This window comes from Astatotilapia calliptera, chromosome 11, assembly GCF_964374335.1.
Source record: "Astatotilapia calliptera chromosome 11, fAstCal68.1, whole genome shotgun sequence".
Classification (NCBI taxonomy): domain Eukaryota; kingdom Metazoa; phylum Chordata; class Actinopteri; order Cichliformes; family Cichlidae; genus Astatotilapia; species Astatotilapia calliptera.
The window spans coordinates 35,357,043-35,378,650 of NC_137432.1; the positions used below are offsets into that span (position 1 = coordinate 35,357,043).

The window sequence follows — 21,608 nt, forward strand, 5'->3', positions numbered from 1 at the left end:
GTGATGATGAATGGGCTTTAGCACAGACCTCCTTTGCTTGTTAGTGTGGGCTGTGAGCACAGGTGTGTCAGGATTAATGATTTATTAAGAATTGTTTAATTGGTTATTTAAAATGTTTCGGATAAATGCCATAAATGCAGCTGTAAAGAAAACCGTGTTAATACTGTGTGTGCTGCATTTTACCACAGCTTCTTAAATCAGATATAGACATTTAAACTTGGTCGTGTGTAGTTGCAAAAGTCTTGAGTCACCCCTTATATCTTGCTGAAATACGCAAGCTTTTAAATTATTACCTTTTTGGTGCAAAAATACAGTTTTATTCCTGTCAAACTGTGTTGGCATCTTTTAGAGGCTCAACTAAAGAAATGGTAAATGGCCTGTATTTGTATGGCTTTACACTACATTCAGTCATTCACACACTGGTGATGGCAGCTACACTGTAGCCACAGCTGCCCTGGGGCGCACTGACAGAGGCGAGGCTGTCGGACACTGGCGCCACCGGGCCCTCTGACCACCACCATTAGGCAACAGGTGAAGTGTCTTGCCCAAGGACACGATGACAGAGACTGTCCGAGCCGGGGCTCGAACCGGCAACCTTCCGATTACAAGACAAACTGCCAACTCTTGGGAACCGATTATGTCCTTTTGAGACAGGCTGATAGTAACAAAGTGCCTAAATAAATAATTTAAAATTGTTGTTTTTTTGCTAGGTTAGCTGTTATGTGTAGGTGCCACAGTAGATCAGTGTTGAGAGGCGTATCAAAAAATATCCTATTCTTATAATTATGCTGTGTAAGAAAATGTTAAAGTGGCCACCTGTATATGTAAACCATAGCATGATGATATATATTTGATATATATTTGTAAATGATCTGCTGATAAGCAGTTGGGTGGGGCTGGTGCCTGTCCCAGCTATTAGTGGGGCAGAGGTGGGGTACATACCTGTCACAGGGCTAGCACACAAATGGGCTCGCTCAGAAGGTAGAGCAGGTCCCCTACTAATCCCTGTCTGCTCCAGTCTCTGATGCATCCATCAGAATATGAATGTTAGACAGGAAGCACTTACATAGAATAAGTAATGTATGAATGGGAGAATGAGGCAAGTTGTACAAAAATGCTTTGGGTACTCAGTTATCTAACCAGCCTATCAGTAACCTGGCAAACATATATATGGCAGGAGGTTTAGAGAGAACCCACCCAGGTACAGGGAGACAATGCAAACTCCACACAGGAGGACCCCAGCTAGCCAGGACCACAGAAAAGGAGACCTTTCTGTGTGGAATTTTCATGTTTGCATGGCTTCTTTTGGGGTACCCTGATTTCCTTCCACATACCAAGGACGTGTTAGGTTAATTTGTGATTCTAAATTGGCCACAGATGAGCGTGAATGATTGTCTGTCTCTGTGTCATAGCCCTGCAACAGGCTGATGACCTGTACATGGTGTGCGCCATCTCTCGTCCAATCACAGCTGGGATAAGCCCCAGTCCCCCTGTGACCCTGATAAATGATTAAGAGAATGGATGAATGTGTTGATAAGCTGCTTATTACCAAAATTATCAGTATGTTGTGCAGCACTCGTTTGGCTGTTTTTCAGTATGCAAGATAAAGATGAAAATGTGAAGCAACACATTTGGAGAATTAGCATACAAGAAGAAATCACCTGTAGTTTCTTGAATACTGAAGTCTAAGCGACCTTTAATAAAAGAGCCTCCTCACTCTCCTCACTCTCACGACTCTCGCTCTCCCAGGACCCGTTTGATGCAGAGCTTCAAAGAGTCCCACTCCCATGAGTCCCTGCTTTCTCCCAGCAGTGCCGCTGAGGCCCTGGACCTCACTCTGGACGAGGACGCTATCATCAAACCTGTGCACTCGAGCATCCTGGGACAGGAGTACTGCTTTGAGGTGAGAACTGAGCTGCTCAGCGGAGAGCCCACGGCACACTCGCACACAACCACAGAGTGTACAGAGCAGTAAATGACACTAAAACTGTTGTTTCCACCCTGACAAGTGAAAGTGATGTGCAATGCAAATAGGATTGCTTTTTTTCTTTTCTTTTTAAATGTGAAAATGAAAATAAGGACATTTAAATGAGCCTAAGTCCTCTCAGCTTTTCCATCACCTGTTCATTAGTGGAACATGACAGAGGTTGAGAGTGAATACAAGTCATTATTTTGGCGCTTTAGTTGCAGTCTCCATAGTGACTAATGGCTGTGGTTGTTGAATTTACCATTGGCTAACCTCAGGTGACTACGGCATCGGGAACCAAGTGCTTTGCGTGTCGCTCAGCTGCAGAGAGAGACAAATGGATCGAGAACCTGCAGAGAGCTGTCAAGCCCAACAAGGTGAGGGGAGAGAAAGGGATGCGGTAGAGGAAGAAAAAAGGATGATCCCTCTGTCTGTGTGTCTCTCTCTCTCCTCCCCGTCTCCCGTTGTTGTGTGTTTTCAATAAGAGCGCACCGCTTCATTTCTCTGTGTGAACTCCATCCTCGTGTCTGTGTGTGTCTGTGTTGAACAATTTAGTGGCTTCTACAAGCAAAATATTAAAGCTGCACAAGGTAATGTCGATGGTGGGAGGACCCAAAATGCTGTTTTGAAAAACCACAAATCAGGTAATGTGATAAGTAAATTGAACACAGCGGGTTGATGTTTACCTGCACAGCATGTCTGTGATACTTTGATAGGGAAGTAAAAGATTTAACACTCGTGAGTCTAGGTCTTTTATTGTTGCTCTCTACAGACAATGGGCCTCATGCAAGAACCACAAGACAATTTGTGGCAGTAAAAATCTATGGGTAGTTTTTCTCAAGTGGTCCAGACTTGTTGTCAGAGCAAACCCCACTTGTTGGACCTGAAATCGGATTGTCTAATCATAAAATTATCATAAGTAAGACAGGCAACTTTCCCAAATTAATATTTGATTAAGACTATATCATTATTGCATCTATGGAGAACGTTGTCTGCCTTTATTTTCCTTTGGAAAATATAAGCAGTGCAGGCAGACTTGCTAGTAAAAGTCAATTTTCGGGGCACTGGTCATGCTTAGTTGCTACAATGGATGGGGCCTCATATTTTACTGTGGATGCTGCACTTTATCTATCTCCTCCTGATCTCAAAACATGCATTAACCACTACAGGACTGATTATGCTAATAATCATTTATTTTGTGAACCTGAAAAATTCAATTTAACTTTTATTTATATAGCGTCAAATTACAACAACAAGGCACTCTATATTGTAAGGTAAAACCCCCCAACAATCAAATGACCCCCTATGAGCAAGCACTTGGCAACAGTGGGAATGAAAAACGTCCCTTTAAAAGGAAGAAACGTCCAGCAGAACTAGGCTCAGGGAGGAGCAGCCGTCTGTAAAGGAGGAAGACAGGACAACAGACACATTTATGAGGTTAAATCAAGCAATTTAATTAAATGCATGATGTTGTTTTAACATGAGGTTCATTTTCCATGTGCTTGTATCTGACACCAGTTTTTGCAGATGATATACTTGTATTTTTTAAACACTACAAGATGGTGTATTTTCATATGGAAAGTCGTTTCCAGTGTCGCTTTAAGGTACTATAATGTTATTTGCGTCTTCACATCTTAAAAAAGACTTATCGCCCTTCATGCTCGCTCCATATATAATTAATATCCTAATTTTAATCCAAATTCCATCGTAAAGTAAAACTCTCCCTAAATTTTTCCCCTCAGTGTTGTTAAAAGTGAGCAGACATGTGAGATACGCAGCTTAGATGGCAACCAGAGACTAAAGGGTTATTAAGCGAGACTGAGATGAAACATCACCAGAGTTGAACGCCTCGTCCAGATGCTGCGGCCGCAGGGGTCCTGGATGAGTCACGGAGCTCCAAGGACTCCAAACAGGCGCTTTCTCCAAAATCTCTCCTCCTACTCCCCCAAAACAACACGCACTCTTCTTCTCAGACCAGATGCACCATAAGCGATAAGACTAACTGCAGAGAGAAGGATTATCATTATTCTTTGTAATTTTCTAGAGTCTTTTAATTCCTTTTTTTGCCCGTGATTGCTCGGTTTTCAGGAAAAAAGTATTTATTACACCTTAATTTAACATTCCACTAGTCTTTTGGTAATACAATTGAAATATACTGGCAAAAGGGAATGTGTAACATAATATCAAGGTGGAGGACTTGAGCGCATGCTGGCTCTGCTGCACTGTATGTGCACTAGCAAACTGAGCCACCAGATGCCCAGCACATTCAAACTCAGAGGTCTGGAATTAATTATGCCTTGTGTTTGGCGCTGGTTATCAAAGAGCATACAAATGGAGACGTTAGAGCTGTTGATCTTGATGATGCTCACGTATTTGGCCGTCTAAATTAGGACTTAAATAGTCTGAAGCAAACAGGGGGGCCATCAACAGTGGCATTTGAGCCCAATTGAAATGACTCCCAGTTACTGAAACATCATTCTGTAATCAACAGAGCACTCTCTCCTCCCATGGGGGATGTCAAATATAGCTGGGCTTTGTGATCATGATTAGGGAATGTAGCAGTCCATAGGAGCATTTTTAGTCCATTGTGTTTGCAGCACATGTGTATTGTGTCATTTGTGTTTTTTCTATGTCTAAGGGGATTACTTTGTTTTATCCATAAAAAGAATCATTCTTCATTATTTTCTGTTCTCTTTCTCTTGTGTGTTTCTCATGCTGTTTTCTGTCTCTGTATCCAAGATGAGAGTTGAGAGCAATTTATCAAGTACAACCCACTATCATAGTAGCCAAACCGCCATGTCACCAGACATTTATTTCCTGTCATTTACTCTTTTCTCCTGCAGGCTGACCTGCTGTCGCCTTTTATTTGCACACACTCTCTCTGCTTCCACGTCTTTTTTTCTTTGCCGTCTGTCATGTTTCCTCCTGCATTGTATCATCTTGTCTTTGTAAAGCTTTTAAATGTTTTATCAGACATGCTTGGCCTTGCTTGACCTGACTTTCTCTCCACACAGGACAACAGCCGGAGGGTGGACAATGTGCTCAAACTGTGGATCATAGAGGCCCGCGAGCTTCCAGCAAAGAAACGATACTACTGCGAACTATGTTTGGACGACATGCTGTATGCACGCACCACCAGCAAGCCCCGCACCGACACCGTTTTCTGGGGCGAGCACTTTGAATTCAACAACCTGCCAGCTGTCCGCAACCTACGCCTTCATCTATACAAGGAGACAGACAAGAAGAGACGCAAGGTGACACAGAGAACTGTAGGGTAGCATAAAGGTCTGAAAATGAGTCATTTATATTAACTTAAAGTTGTTGAAACGAATACAATTGAAATATCCTAAAGTTGAATTTTATCGACTTATTTTTTTATTTTCTTATTATCACATCTACATCAACAACATTAATTATACTAGCTTTATTTCTATAACATCATTAATAACAAAGCAAAGCAAAATCAGGATAAACTAAATGCAATAGTTATAACAGCAACAAGACAAAACAGGAAACAGAAATGCAAATGCAAAATGTCAATATAGATACTAATAAAAGAATAAAAGTCCTGAAAAGATACCAAATAAGACAAGTGAGGCAAAAAAAACAACAACAAACAAACAAAACAAAGGATAAATAATACTAAAAATATAAATAAAATAGATCGCATAAAGTGAAATCTGCAAGCCAGTGTTGTAGGACACAATTTAAAGGATTTCCCTGATTGTCTGAGCCGTACTTACTCAGCCAGGTTGTTCTAAAGTCAAAGAATCCCGACAGTCGCCTTTAGATTTCAGCCTCGACTTTGGAACAGCTTGAAGGACCTACCTGAGGATCTAAGGCTATGAACTAGTTCAAATTGGGCCAACTGTTTTGCTGCATAGCTTGCGGCCGCAGATGTGCTTTAATTGTGATCAGTAAATTCTTAAAATCAGTTGCAAAATGCACAAGAAGCCAGTGGAGAGAAGCCAGGACCGTGTAACCAGTAGGGAACTTTCTGAGCTAGTTTCAGGGCAGAGTGACTTTTCATGTATGCCCCAAAAGAGGGAGATGAAGTAGTCCAGCCATGAGAAAATAAATGCATGAATTGTGTGAGAGCATTGGTTTTATTTTTGAGATGCAGACAGATCTGAACAGCTGCTCTCGATGTGTGCGTCAAAGCTGAATCAAATGGTATTTCCAAATGTCTGTTAGTGGGCTTTACAATGGAAGGTTTGTAGGACTGAGATGTCATGTTATTTATGGAGCAGTCAGTGCTACAGAGGTGAAACTGAAAAAGCAACTATGCTTTTAGGGTCAAGAGGTCTCCAGCAAGGTATATCTGTGTATCTGCTGCACAGTACTAAGAGCTGGTAGAAGCATATGATAGAAAATATAGCAGGACCTAAAACTGAACCTTGGGGTATACCACAGGTAAAGAGGTAATCACCTGTGGTGACAGGGTAGATTCTTACTAAAAGTGAAAACACTTCAATTTAAAAGATAAAGCAAATGCATGAGTAATACTGTGAGGTGTAACATTAGCACTTAAGAAGTAAGTGACTTAATACTGAGTCACAAAACCAGTCATTCTCATTTTCAGCTCAGTACAAGAGTAACGCTGCCACAGTAAAGCTCTAGCTTCAAACAGCACTCCGGGGATCCAGCGTTAGTCCTGCTGCTCATAATTAATTCATTGCTGAAGCTTAAAATGAACTTTTTTTTGACATTTCCGACTTTCAGATTAGTTTTCTAAAATATTTCTATGCAGAACTGAAAGAAACAATGTTTCTTTACCACAGCTAATGTTTGTTTTTGCTTTTCACGTCTAAGGAAAAGAGCACATACTTAGGACTCGTAAGCATCCCCATCTCAAGCATCACTGGACGTCAGTTTGTGGAGCAGTGGTACCCGGTCATCCAGCCCAGCGTTCTCACCAAGGGAGCTGGTGTCGGAGGAGGGAAGATCATCAATGCATCTCTACGCCTCAAATCCCGCTTTCAGACCATGAACATCCTGCCCATGGAGCTGTATAAGGAGTTTGCAGAGTATGTCACTAATAACTACCGCACCCTGTGTGCTGTGCTGGAGCCTGTGCTGAGTGTCAAGAGCAAAGAGGAAGTGGCCTGTGCTCTGGTGCATATACTTCAGAGCACAGGGAAAGCTAAGGTATGAGATCACTGAGTCCTCTACTTGACAAACACTATTTTAGGAGGAAAATAGTAACTCGGTTCCCCTTTTCTCCAGGATTTTCTATCGGACATGGCAATGTGTGAGGTAGACAGATTCATCGACCGAGAACACCTTATCTTCAGAGAGAACACTCTGGCCACCAAAGCCATAGAAGAGTACCTCAAACTGATTGGACATAAGTACCTCAAGGATGCTATAGGTGAGTCGGAGCGTTTGCAGTGTTTGACTTAGTCGCTCCTGTGTTCAAACCAATTTAAAATTCAGCAGATCAACTTTTGAAAGTTGGGAAATAGCCAAACTTTTAATTAAAGGGGGGGAAAAATCCTACTTAAGAGACCCAACTTTCTCTCAGCATGCCTTAGTGTTTTTGCATGCAGAAGATAGTTTGGTTGGGTGTGGGGAATTTTATTATTTTCAACTTTTTCGTGGTACTCAAACTTGTGTCTTTTTTGCACTGCTGTGTGGAGTTTGATGATATATTGAATTATGTGATTATCCGAGCTCAGCACAAGTCTGTTGGCGGTGAGATCAAGAAGCAGCTCTCCTCAAAAGGCGAGAAATACGACTTCCTGAGAGGAAGCAACGAGCTCGATATGTTGTTATCGTTAGCCTGGTTTCATTAATGAATGTTTGCTTGAGTTCATATGAAATCGAGAACTTATTTAACATAATTGTATTCAGCCATCATTATTCTGGATTGTAGGATGAACATGAAGACTTCAGTGTCTTATGGACAACTTGAGCTTCATGGCAGTGGCCATTTGGTTTTTAACAGGCTAAAAGTGATCATATTTAGATAAGAGGGTGGAATAAAGTGATCAGTGTACACCAGCTGGCTTCATTATCAGGATGTACTTTGAAATAATAATAAGTAACATACAAATAAAATACTATCATTTCATTCAATAATGCTACAGACACCTTAAATGGGCAATTAATACAATAAATAACACAGTCCATCTAATATTTCATAACTTTAAGCCCTAATTAAACTTAAACTTTATCAAATTTAAAAAGGTGGGTAAAAAAACAGCATAAAATAAAAGTTAAATAAAGGTAAGCTAACTCCAAGTAAACAATGATATATAGGATAACATAAACAGTGTCACGGTCTGCGGTGGGCGGACCGTATGTGGGAGTGTGAGGTTCCAGGTGCAGACACAGACGAGGAGACAGTACCGAACTTGAAACGAAAAGCGAGCCTTTATTTGGGCTGATTAACGTGGCAAACAACAGAAAACACTGAGGCAAAACTAAACTAGAAACTGAACTGGGAAAACTAAGAACTGACACTTAACTCAGACAGCAGGGAAGGCTAAGACAGGGTGACAATGATGCACATGACGGAGACAACTATGAACAGGACTCTGTGCTGGAACAACAAAGAACTATAAAACATATTCACGTAAGCAACATGGACATGGCCAGCACAGAGTCCTGAAACCTGGTGTAACATGGGGGAAGTAGAACAGACGACGCGGCGACGAACAAAGGAAGACTGAGGACTTAAATACACACATGAGGTGATCAGGGGAAGTGGAGACACATGAGAACACAGCTGACTAGAAGGAAACATAATGACAATACAGGGGAGAGTAACAGTAACTACAACGAACAAAGAACCCCATACTCTTTCAAAATAAAACAGGAAACACAGAGACATGGAGATAGAACATGAACTTAACCTAACAAGAGACATGAAACATGACAGGTAGACACACGGACCAGGGAGAGATGACAAAAGGGACTAAGAAACCAAGGACTAAACTGCAAACTAGAAAACAACTAGATGTGTTAAACTACACATGTGGATACAAAAAATGCATTAGAACTTAAACCCTGGGCCTCATGGCCCAGTACCGTGACAAACAGTTTCTCAGTTGTTTCTCAGTAAAGTTTTCTCTTAATTTTCTAACACTGAGTGCATTTAATGCTTTGGTGTTCATAAAGGTAGTGCATAGGAGTGTAAAGGGACAGACAGTTTCTCCAGAGATTTCCAGTAAGTGCTAAGTGCTCGTAATAATAATACACAATAATACAGTGCAGTGAATTCTGCTCAGCAGTCCATTTCTGAGAATTGTTTTCTATATGCTATATTGGTATGAAAATACTTTGAGCTAAAAGTAACTACTGTTGTAATTTGCTGTTGGCCAATAAGACAGCTCCTCACCTACGACTACTTAAACAGCATAGTGTGGCAGTGTGGCAATGCTCGGTTTGTTGTCTCATAATTGATTTCTTTCATATTAATCTTGTTGTGGATGTTGTTTTCTTTATTAATAACACTGAAACTTGTTGCTAATGAAATGTCTCTTGCAGGGGAGTTCATAAGGGCCTTGTATGAGTCAGAAGAAAATTGTGAAGTTGACCCCATGAGAATACCACCCTCTGTATTACCAGACCACCAAGCCAATCTTCGAATGTGCTGTGAATTGGCACTCTGCAAGATTGTTAATTCCCATTGGTGAGTAGTTAATAATGCAAAAAAAGCAACTCCTTTACTAGACTGTGTTTATTTCTCTTCGCTATAATAAAGATAGATGAGGCTTTTAAACAGCTTCTCGGTGGAATATCTAAATGTACCTAGTTTGTCCTGAAACCTTTTATGTTGCTTTATAGTGTGTTCCCTCGAGAGCTGAAGGAAGTCTTTGCCTCCTGGCGAGTGCGCTGTGCTGAGAGGGGTCGAGAAGACATCGCTGACCGCCTCATCAGCGGTTCTCTTTTCCTGCGCTTCCTGTGTCCTGCTATCATGTCGCCATCGCTTTTCAACCTCACCCAGGAGTATCCAGATGAGCAGACATCACGCACACTCACCCTCATCGCTAAAGTAGTGCAAAACCTGGCTAACTTCTCCAAGTCAGTTTTATTTCATTTCATTCATATATTTAACTTTATGAAAATAATTCTGTTTTTTTAATCCATGTATTTAGGGAAGGAAAAAAGCTGACCATCAATGACAAAAACAAATAAATAAATGAATTTATGCGTTTAATTGTTTGATATTTCTTCTTTACAGTGCCCAAAACTATTAAAGATTTGAGCTTTAATACAAAAACAGTTGAAATTAATGACATTTATTTGAAAAAACTATTATTAAATCAAAGATTATGAGTGTAGCTACAATTTAACTCATTCACTGCCATTGACGTCTATAGCCGTCAATTGTAGTGAATGAGTCAATGGGTTTAACTCATTCACTGCCAATGGCTGGCAGTGAATGAGTTAATTTCCCTGCTAAAATATTTTTCAGTTCTTTTTCTACCACTTTCCCTGTCACACACATATGTCCTCCCCGCCCTGTTCTGTTTGTTCCCACCTGCAGGTTTGGAAGCAAAGAGGAGTACATGTGTTTCATGAATGAGTTTTTAGAAATGGAGTGGGGCTCCATGCAGCAGTTCCTCTACGAGATCTCCAACCTGGACAGTGTCAGCAATGCAGGCGCTTTTGAGGGCTACATCGACCTGGGCAGGGAGCTGTCTATACTGCACAGTCTCCTCTGGGAGGTCATGGCTCAACTCAGCAAGGTAAACACAAAGCATCATATCTGTTGTTATAAACTGCAACCATACTGGTAAAAATCAAATGATACGTCAAAAAAATCCACAGTGGGTTATTTATCGCTACAGTATCCTGAATTTAACCTACTATAGTCATCAAAGTAGTCGTTTCATATGTAATAATACTGCTGCATTCCTAATCATGCTGCTCTGGAACTGGAAAACAACATTGTGCTTTCTCACATGCAAGTGAAATAATGTCATAAAATAAGTGAAGTAAAACTAAAAACTAAACATAATTACAGTTTAAATTGAATTGCCAGAGTTCAGTTGATAACATTCTGATAACACAGTACATCGCTTGCATTGTGCAGCCAGACTAAGCCGTGCTGAGATTCGATGTGTATTGTTAGGACTCGGTTTTAAAAGCTGCATCTAAAAAAAATGTCTTGTTGTTTTCTCACCTCAAATGTTTCACAAAATCAGACTCCATGTGATTACATTTCCAGTGCGTGTTGAATGAGATGGACGTACTGAAAAACACTTACATTAGATTACACAAAAATGTTTTTTAATGAATATGTAGCTAAAGTGCCATTTCTTTTTGTTTTCCCTCCAACCACAGGATGCCATCATCAAACTGGGTCCTTTGCCTCGTCTCCTGAATGACATCAGCATGGCCTTGCGTAACCCACACCTCCAGAGGCAGCCCAGCCATCAGACAGACAGAGAGCCCGGTAGACAGTCAGACAGGCTGCTGTCACGGCCCAGCTTCAACAGGGGCATCTCTTCTGAGTTCCAAAATCTCATGATGAGGGATCTTAATAGGTAGGAATTTGAGACTTTAAACAGTTTCAAACGCTGAAACCTGAGTTGTTTTCACAGAGTGTCAAGAGAATAAAATCCAGAAGATGTTCTTTTTAAGTGATGCAGTTTCCCACTACTGGAAATACTTTTGCAAAGCACATCCATCATCTGACTGCATCTTACATTTGCCTTCTTGTGGTTACCATTGCCAAGTGAAGTCTAGGAAAGTTTGGGGCTGCAGTGCATATTTGAAAAAGTCTTTCAACAAATGCTTCTTTTCTCCTTGTTGTGCAGTAGTAGGTAAAAATACTACGGGAGATGTGGCTCTTTTTTCTGCACTACATTTATGTAACAGCTGGAGATTTGTTTTTTTAGCTAATTTTTTTCAATGAAAAAGCTGTGTCATTATTTAAAAATGCAGAGCGCTGCTTAAGAAAATTGGCCTTGAACCTTTTTGCATGCAGCCTTGTTTTTTCTGTCTAGTGCCACATGGCAACTTTCGGTTGCCTAGATCTCCTCGGAGAGACACCTTACTAAGGTTTCATTTAAATAACATTTTAAGCTAACAACATCCAACAAAATTTTTCCAAAAGCCTAAAATTAGAGAAAGAAAATACAGATTTTTGCAGCAGAACTTTCCCCTACCCTCTTACTCGTAATTTTAATCAGATTAATCCACTTCCGATTGTTCCACTGACTCTATAGAGGGGATTTCAGCTTTATGTTCAGAACCACTGAACTTATCTTAACACTGCATAAAACTGTGTAAAAATAGTCGGCATGACTAGAGCAAAATGAAGATATTTAATTCATGTTTATGTAATTGTGGCAGCGTACCTATGTTCAAGGACCTTCTCGCTCTTTCCACACACCGCACATTTGCTTGTTACATTGAATTTAGCTATAGATAAAAGCCTGATAGAGTGATACATCCTAGTTTAATAACAGAGGAAGCATTCAGTCTTGATTTTAACCAACTGAAGAAACGATTCAGATGCTTCTTCCAGCGTTGTTGTATTTAGCTTTCAACTTGCAATCATATTAATATAGTAATATAGTGTCTAAATAAACTGTTCATAGGGGAAGAGTGTAGAGTTTGTTAGACTCCTCACCTCCTGTTTCTGCTGTTCTCCAGCTCTATAGATATCACCCGTTTGCCTTCCCCTACATCCACCGGAGGGGTCATGCCATCTCGTACCCAGATGAGTTTTCAGGACCGTGACCATCCTCATCGAGCATCCTCCAAAGACATGTTTTACGTATCACGCCCTCCCCTGGCCCGATCCAGCCCAGCGTACTGCACGAGCAGCTCGGATATCACAGAACCTGATCCTAAGGTGAGTTTTACCACACTGACTCGGGGAATCACCATCCCATCCGCTAGGTTTACCTTTATCAAGGTGAGATTAGTATGACGTGCATGTTGGTCATACTGTAAGAATCTGCCATCGTGTGATCGAGGCTCTAGTATATCATGACATCTGCTTTTTTCCCACTGATTCACCACGCAACTCATCCTAGCGGTATTTCCTGGGAAATACTTTGATGCATTCCGATAACCAGGCAGGCCTCGCGGTAAAAACACCCGCACCACCCTCACCCATCATCCGTGGCCACCTAACATAAGCAATAACAGGGGGCACACTAGCCTCTCATATCCCTTATTATTTAGGTGCTCAGTGTCAATAAAAGCGTATCTATGATGGACCTCCAGGATTCCCGAATGAACAGCGTGTCTAACCTGCAGTCGGTGGACATGCTCAACTCCTCCCAGGCCTCCATCGCCGGTATGGGCAGCTTCGGCGGGCTGAGCAGCGGAGGCGGTGGCGGCCTGGGGTCGGGCCTGAGCAGCCAGCTGCGGGCCGGTGGGAGGTTGTCAGCTGGCTCTGGCGGCTCCAGCATGTCCGGTGGCCTCCGGCTGAGCCAGCTGAGCCAGATGGGCACCACCACCGACTCGCTATCCCAGCAGCAGCAACAGCAGGCCGCCGCCATGCGCTACCCGCTTTCCTTCCAGAATCCCCTCTTTCATCTGGCGACTGCTGATGGGCCTCAACAGCAACAGCTCCATCACCAGCACAGCCGGGCTCAACCCCCCGCACCCCTTCTCCTGGCCCCAGAGCCCGAACCCTCTCACCAGTCCTACATCCCACAGTTCGCCCATGGAGGGTTCTCTCGCAGTGAGGATCTGTCCACCCTCAGGACCAGGGACGGTCACCTGGGACAACCCAGCATCATCCACTCACATAGCTACAGTGACGACTACAGCAGGGCTGACTATGGACGCAGGCAGATGTCCATGCATATGCAGGTAAATGGACTCTCACTGTATTTCTGTAATGTCATAAATTCGCTATGTAATAATGTTTACATGTGAAATGGTATTACTATAGATGTTGAATTAGTATTTTCATTATGCACAAAGGATAAAAAAGGAACAATGTTATAGACATTGATTAAAAAAATATAATCACAGTCTCATACCCTGAGCTTCAGTTCTTTTGTACAAACCAGACTGTGAAAAATCCCAAAATGCTCTAAAATAAACGCCAAAGATTTTCTAACTTGAAAACAGTAAATTATGAATCATTGATAATTAAATTGGTTCCAGAAGATTGTTTGATTCCACTCTAATCAATTTGTTGTGAAAGTCCTTCAGTGAGTATGCTTCATACCTCTTTTGCTCCAAAGCAGTGCCAAACTATCAACTAGGCCCAAAAACGTTTGAACGTGTTTACTGAAACCCTCAAAAATTGGGCCTTTCTTTGACAGTGGAGCCGAGCTTTAAGAGTCAATCACCAAAAAGATCTCTTTATTCCAACATTTATTAGGAATATATAATATATATTAATTGATAATATATAATTCTGATTCTGAGGATTTGCAGTTTTTCTTTGTCTAGTGTGATGGTAACACACTTTTTTTAGGGATGAGCTTAAGACATGACGCCATCATAAGAAGTCATGACAAAGTCTTCTTGTCACAAAGTCACAAATCTTTGTGAATGTTTATGATTGTTGTCATTAAGTGTCACAATGTCATTTTTATTACAAAGTTACATTGATTGATATGTCTTTGTGATGACAGCTTGACATTAACCAGGACAACGTAAACCTGTCATAAACATGGCGTACCGGGTCAAACTTGAAAAAGTGTCTCACTTTTTGCATTACATCACATTACATTACATCACACATCACACTGCAGGAGCACCAATGTAAAAAGCCAAAACACAAGTTGCCTGTCAGAAAAGCTGAATCAAACTAGAATGCCATGCAGGCCTCATCTGACAAGGGGCTGCATTGGTTCTGTCAATTCCCAGTTTTATCCAATCTAGGAAGCTAAGCAGAATCAGGCCTGGTTAGTACTTGGATCCTTGAGTGTCTGGTGCTGATACCAGGTGCTGTAAGCTGGAATTTGATTGGGTAACATGGGTTGTCCTTTTATTGGAGGGTTAGTGGATGAATCTTCAGCCCACCTGGTCTGTATGTCTATGGGTGCTTGAGCAAGATACTGAGCTAGAATAAAGCACTGGAGCACCTCAAGGTGCGTAATATTGTAAGGTAAAGTGCTTCATTCACTGCTTCACAGTGAATGGGTTAAATGCAGAGAGGAATTTCCCCACAGGGATCAATAAAGTATACATTATTATTATTAAAGATACTACAATAATACAGAGAAAACTCCAACAATCAAATGACCCCCTATGAGCAAGCACTTTAGCAACAGTGGGAATAAAAAACTCCCTTTTAACAGGAAGAAACGTCTAGCAGAACTAGGCTCAGGGAGGTGCAGCCATCTGCTGCGACTGGTTGGGGGGGAGGCGAGGGAGACAAGGCAAAAGGCACACTGTGGAAGAGATGAATAATAGCTCCATGTTTCTACTGTTACATCACCTTCATTGACTGAATCTCAAAATGCTTGAAACACATCAATTCATCATTCGAACTGAACTTCTGTTACTACATTTTATTGTCTCATTAGTATTTGAGGCAATTTACCCAAGTGTGGCAACCCACTGAATTTTTTTCCAATTTGATAAGTGAATTAGTATAAATGTTAATTTATCATTCACGTGTTTTTCAAGGATAATCTCCAACAGCAACAAATGATGGGCATGGCCTCCCAGACGGGAACCTCCCATTCCTCCCTGGCCACCACGCCTCCCTCCACAGTCCAACCTATGCGGCAGAGTTCTGTTGCTCCGCCTCCCACCCAGCGTGTCAAATCCCAGACCTCCCATCAGCTGTCCGTCAGTGCAGCTGCTGCACCCTCTGCTCCTGCAAAAACTAGGCCGCAAAGCGGAAACCTTCTCCAGTCGCCAGAATCCGGCTACGGCAGGCAGCATGGGCCCCGGCAGCTCTCCGTCAAAGACAACACTGCCCCGGGCCTGCCCCACCAGCAGAGCTCTGTCAGGGAAAGCCAGAGTCCACAGGGAACCACCAGTCAGAGCACTCAACAGTCACCACAGCAGCAGCCTCAGCAACAGCAGCACCTGCTCAAACCCACTATGAGCAAACAGGTAACTGCTGCACACTCTCCTAATATCTAACTTTCCTATTTTTTTTTTCTTTAGCACCTGTGCTCACAGCTATTTCTCAACAACAACGTGTAAGATGTCAGTGTTTAGCTTATCTAGGGGATAAAACTGACATTCAAGATTAAGAGCTTGGGAGCCACCAGGGCTCAGCCATGCTCAAAATGTATGAACTCGTGTAGCACTGAGGCATTTTGGGTAACATCGTGCACCAAATTTATGCAAGTGACTTTCACTCAATTAAAAATTCATGTTCTCATATTCAGTGTGCTGACCTTTCTTCCCAGGGTTCCCAGTCTCCATCTACCCTCAATCCCCCAACGCCAGCCAATGAGCGGACGGTGGCCTGGGTCTCCAACATGCCTCATCTGTCCGCTGACATTGAAAGTTCTCGGATTGACCGTGAGGAATTCAAACTTAAGGAGTACTCAAAAAGCATGGATGAGTCACGCATGGATAGGGTAGGTTTAATTTTTAACTATTTAATTAACATTTCAGTTGAAGTCAGAGGAACATTGAGTTATGTCTGTCATTTCTGAGCAGATGGCACTCAGATTTGATCTTGACACAGAAGTCCAGAGGTCTCAAACTGTGGGAAACAAAAGCCATGAGCCAAATGTTCAACTTGTTTGCATTCTTTTTCTTTTTCTGCAGTTTGGCATATTTACTGTACCTCATCCTTTATAAAGGCAGCCGGCCTAATTTTGAATATCTGGAGGTGGTTTCCAATGCTTTCATGAATGTGTTTAGAGAACTCAAATCCACCAGGCACTGCAGTGACCAAGAAAGCAAGGCATGTACGCACCAGCGTCGCAATAAACTGGTCTAATTTAGCATTCTTTTCACATCTCTACCTCAGGTACGGGAGTACGAGGAGGAGATCAACTCCCTGAAGGAGCGCTTGATGATGTCCCACAAAAAGCTGGAGGAGTATGAACGGAGGCTCCTCACGCAGGAGCAGCAGACCAATAAGATCCTCCTACAGTACCAGAATCGTCTCGAGGACAGTGAGAGGAGGCTACGGCAGCAGCAAGTGGAGAAAGACTCCCAAATTAAAGGAATAATTAGCAGGTAAATGGAAGCTGTTGTTGGGATGGAGGGAAAAGACTTGTGGTCTTGTATAAGGAGGCCATTGGTGGGCCATAGTCTTTCTTTTTCTTCTGTTACAGGGTTTTTGTGGAAAAAGGACCTTTTCTATAAAATTATGATTGCTAGCATTAATTAAAAAGACTTCTTATACTTCTGCGGAGGACTCCACAGTACGGCGTTAGCATATTGGATTCTGTTTAACAGGATGAAACATGAAAATGAAGCAGTTGTTACTGGCAATATATACATTGCACATCGGAATAAGACTCTATTTACCAGAGGTTGTTATCTTGAAAAGAATATTACAAGATAAGGAGATTGGTTTCCGTTTCATAAAGCACTGTAGCCTATGAGAAAGGATGGGAGCTTTATATTGAAAGCCAAAGCTGCAGACATGTAATGAGTGGCAAATTAAATAATAGACTGTAATACAGAAGACAAAGATCTTTATCTTAGATAAGCATCCAGGAGATGTTCCCGTGGTGGTTGTTTCTTCAGCTTAGTTAAGCTGGACAAAAGAGTCTTTGATTGTCCTCTGAGCTCTTGCCGTAGCAAATTTAAATGCGGTCATAACCTCACAACATGCTTTATTTGTTATTCAAGAGCATCATATTTGGACAACTGCAGAGAACTCCAGCTGAGCCCTAATTTCTCGAGTGCTTGTGCAAAATTGTAATGGGGCTTTTATTGTCAGTGCAGTCTTAACTTTTATTGATCACTCACAAATTAAGCAGTTCATGGAAAAAAGGGTTGAGTATTGATCATGTCTCAGTTGTATTTTTCAGGCACAAAAACCAAATATTTGCTGGGTTTTAAGGACTCCGTGAGCATTTTACGTGTGACCGCATATTAGCAATGCTGCCCTGCATTTAATTTTGTTTTTATTTTTCAGTGAAAAGACACTTAAAACTACATGAAAATATTGCAGTATTTTTACATCTTATAATAGTCTGTGGTCTGCAACTGAAGGGTGGATAACTGTGACAGAGAATATTGCCACTTCTAATCCACTCCAGGAAAGAAGACTTGGAATGAAGACAGAGAGTCCTGCTCGTCTTTTATGGAAAAACATCTTAAAAGGCCTAACCTTGTATATAACCACCATTAAAACGTCCTCCTTTATCCTGCGCTGTCACACTCACCATCAGCTGTTTGTTTATGAACAAAGTTCTGGATTTTGGGATCATGCAGGATGATTCCAGTTAGCAGAATTTTCAAATGATTCTCCCACGAGATTGCACTGTAAAAGCACAAAAGGATGGGGAGTTGTAAAACTTCAGAAACATGTCTGCACTTTTTAAACCAACTCAAAGAATTGTTTTGGACCTTCGGGCACCGGACTATGGAAGACCATGGTTTAATATTAGCTCTTCCATTTTAAATCAAGGTGAACCATGTTCACTGAAGGACTGCTGATGGTTTTTTTTTACCTCTCCAGAGTGAACATGGGGACTAATACCTCTTTTAACAACACATGATGTGAAATGAAGAGGGGTGAACATCAGAGACAAACCTGAATCAGTCAGTGAATGGTGAAGATTCAGGTATAAAGGCATAAATGAGCTATGCCCTATACTACAGAAACTTTGTCAGAGCACTTAAAGCAAAACCCTTGATTACTGCTCCCCTGAAGTTAAAGCTTAAGGAGAGTGCTGTACACATGAAGCACAACGTGCAGTTATTAGCTGCTGTTTTCAAGGCTTAAACTTGTAACTTTTGGGACCTTTATCATCTGACCACACAAGGATGAATTACAGTAAGTAGCAGATCTGGATGCTTCCGAGTCAATTTTACACACAATTCACTGAGCCAGCCCAGGTCATGCAGAGCATTGCAGATCTAATGCACACACACGAGCAATGCAAATAATGTAGAGGGCGTCCTGTTGATTGGACTTCAGAATATCAGTGAAATAACAAGTGCAACCATAGCCTTATGTTATGTTTCACCTTAAATTGAGTTTTATGTTCAATTTTCACATTCAGATATATAAACATATATATATATATATATACATATATATATTATGTTGATGCAAAAGCAAGCTCAGGTTCTGCTAATGGAGCCCTTAGTTGTGACCTTAATTTCATGGCTCCTGTGTAGGCTTGGAAAAAAAACCAACTCTTTATCTGCAGACCTAAAATACTCAGCGTTATGTTTCAAGTTTGAGAGATATTTTTTTTCAGAGAAGCCTTAATGTTCTGTGCATAGAATTTGCTTTAAGCTCAGAGCAAATCCAACCTATGTCATTAGACCAGGTACACATTTTGTTCTCAACAATCTAATTTAAACCAAAGCCGAATATTGAGTTTTAGGTCATGCTAGGTTAAACACTGAATCCACTTTACCTGTAGCACTTATATTTTTATTTTTTCTTTAGGGTAGTTATTCCATTAGTTGGCTACAGGCTCTCATATTTTTTTGTCAAAATACTTTAATTTTAAATATGAATGAAACTATTTATCTTCCCCGAGCTCTTTGCTGTGAACTGAAGAGATTTATATTGACGAGATGCATTGAATTTGCAGCAGAAAGGGGGGAGGGGACTTAATGGTCTTAATTGCACCTGTCATAGTAATAATCTATTTTAACTATAACCCATAGCATAGTAAATTCAGTAATGCAAGAGCCATAATAATAGTAGTATAAGAAATGTGATGTATATGAATTCTATTGAGAGTGAGATTACTATTTTAACCTTGCAATAGCTAACTTTTTAGCAGGAGAAGCGCAATAACAGATGCAGTATGTATCTGCGTGTGCTGTTTGTGCCGAATGCACATGCAGGATCCTGAGGAGGTGTATTGTATGCATCTTGTGTAGATAACGAAACAGTGACTTCCTGCCAAAATCTTTTACCAGGTGCCATCTGCAGTATCTAAACATACAAAATATAGACCTGGAATACTGTAAAATGCAAAACACCACAGAGACAACATGACGACAATGACGTGAGCTTTTGACAGCAGTATGTTCTGCAAAATGTGTTCTTAAATCCTAAGTTGGGTTTTTTTTCTATTGTTTATGGGTTGTTTTTTCTTTTTCTTTTTCTTTTTTTTTTTGATGACCTGTATGGTGCTTGTGAACTTATCTGCATTTTAAATGAAAGATTGAAATTTATATTATTTATTAATTAAAGCAAAACTGACTTTCTCATCTCTGTATGATTTTTGCTGTAAATGCTTGGTATGATTTTGTTTTTGACCTGCAGTCCGTCATTGGTGGTGTCCGGTGACGTGGTGATCAGAATAGTTGTTTAAGAGAGTTAGACTGTCATTTAACTTATGCACTTAAAATATGATTTAAGTATTAAAAGGAAAAAACATATTCTTTTCTATTTATTTTCCCTCTCCAGAGTCTTAGATAATATTCTGGTGTCAGTATACCTGCCTCTCTTTGTAGCAAGAATATATTGATAGGCTGTATAGATTGTACAACAGCAAAAATTATGTTTAAATCTTGCAAATGAATTCATAGTGGTGATGAGTTTTGGCTTGATGTGTGTGTGATTGACATGGCTTGTAGCAACAGCCAAGGGTTTTTGCTCACTTTTATATAGACCTGTGTCAAACAGTTGCGTTGTTTATTTTAAACAAATGCACTCAAAGAGGAATTTGGTTTAATGTGCGTTTTAACTGCATCCATTTGGATTGCATAGTTTTTACATAAATAAACAATGTGATAAATTCAATGGGAGGCATATCCGTCAGTCAAATGTAAGTCAAACATACTGTTTTTTAAATGCATATTAACATGCTGTTCTGTACTGGGGACTTGGGTTGATTGCATGGTTGTTTTTGTATATTTAAAACACTTTTAGTTTGCTTGTTTCGTTTATGTTTGACTGACAAAAAGACATTGCTTTAATTTATGTTAAAATGATTTGTAATGTGCGATTAAAGTGCAGAGTAAGCTCAAATATGTCACGAGGTTGGGTTAAACTTGCTGTATCAACACAAATTAGATGTTATCAGGTAAGTTTACAAAAAATAGAGAGCATATCTGCAGCTGCTGTTTGACCCAGGTCTGTCTTTCCTTTTGCTTTTCATTAACTTTACATCCTATTTGACACCTTTTGTCTTTTGCCTTTTTCCTCTGTAGCAAAATATTCAGACTTTGTGACCTCATGTTGGTACATACACACATTGTTTTGACTAAATGTACGACTTGACCTCAAAAGCACACTACTTGAAGTACAACTGGATATATAAAGCTTAACTTCTTTTTTTTCCCTCTTCTTTTTGTAACATATCACCCACATGAATCATTGTCTGCCTTTTTGGAGTCATGTCAGAATCTTAATGCTGTATGCCCATGTTACATTCCATTGTTTTTTGGGACAGTGCTAATATTTCTGTGTGTGCTTATGATTGACTCTTTTCTTTTCCTCTTCTCTTCTTTTGTAAAAAAAAAAAACAAACTCTCAACATTGTACATTATTTATGGAATAAAACATCCAAACGCTTATGTTTGAAACTTCACCTGTGGATTTTCGTTCTTTATTGTCAAACACGTGCCTCTGTGTTCTTAATAAAGTGATATG

General features: G+C 40.7%; 1 protein-coding gene across 10 annotated transcripts in view; it reads left to right on the forward strand.

Moving 5' to 3' along the window:
* syngap1b (synaptic Ras GTPase activating protein 1b) overlaps window positions 1–21,608 on the forward strand; it is a 183,196-nt gene that overhangs the window by 141,842 nt on the left and 19,746 nt on the right. For 6 of the 10 annotated variants that reach the window (XM_026184939.2, XM_026184943.2, XM_026184942.2 and 3 more), the window contains 14 exons: window positions 1,750–1,903; window positions 2,245–2,343; window positions 4,981–5,220; window positions 6,779–7,114; window positions 7,193–7,337; window positions 9,458–9,602; window positions 9,758–9,994; window positions 10,461–10,662; window positions 11,261–11,463; window positions 12,578–12,779; window positions 13,157–13,750; window positions 15,527–15,961; window positions 16,264–16,437; window positions 16,836–17,047. In XM_026184939.2, the coding sequence (XP_026040724.1) occupies window positions 1,750–1,903; window positions 2,245–2,343; window positions 4,981–5,220; window positions 6,779–7,114; window positions 7,193–7,337; window positions 9,458–9,602; window positions 9,758–9,994; window positions 10,461–10,662; window positions 11,261–11,463; window positions 12,578–12,779; window positions 13,157–13,750; window positions 15,527–15,961; window positions 16,264–16,437; window positions 16,836–17,047 (3,378 nt within the window). Of the gene's footprint in view, window positions 1–1,749; window positions 1,904–2,244; window positions 2,344–4,980; window positions 5,221–6,778; window positions 7,115–7,192; window positions 7,338–9,457; window positions 9,603–9,757; window positions 9,995–10,460; window positions 10,663–11,260; window positions 11,464–12,577; window positions 12,780–13,156; window positions 13,751–15,526; window positions 15,962–16,263; window positions 16,438–16,835; window positions 17,048–18,081; window positions 21,547–21,608 lie in introns of those variants that run through there. The other 4 variants (XM_026184945.2, XM_026184940.2, XM_026184944.2 and 1 more) reach the window with 4 other exon arrangements.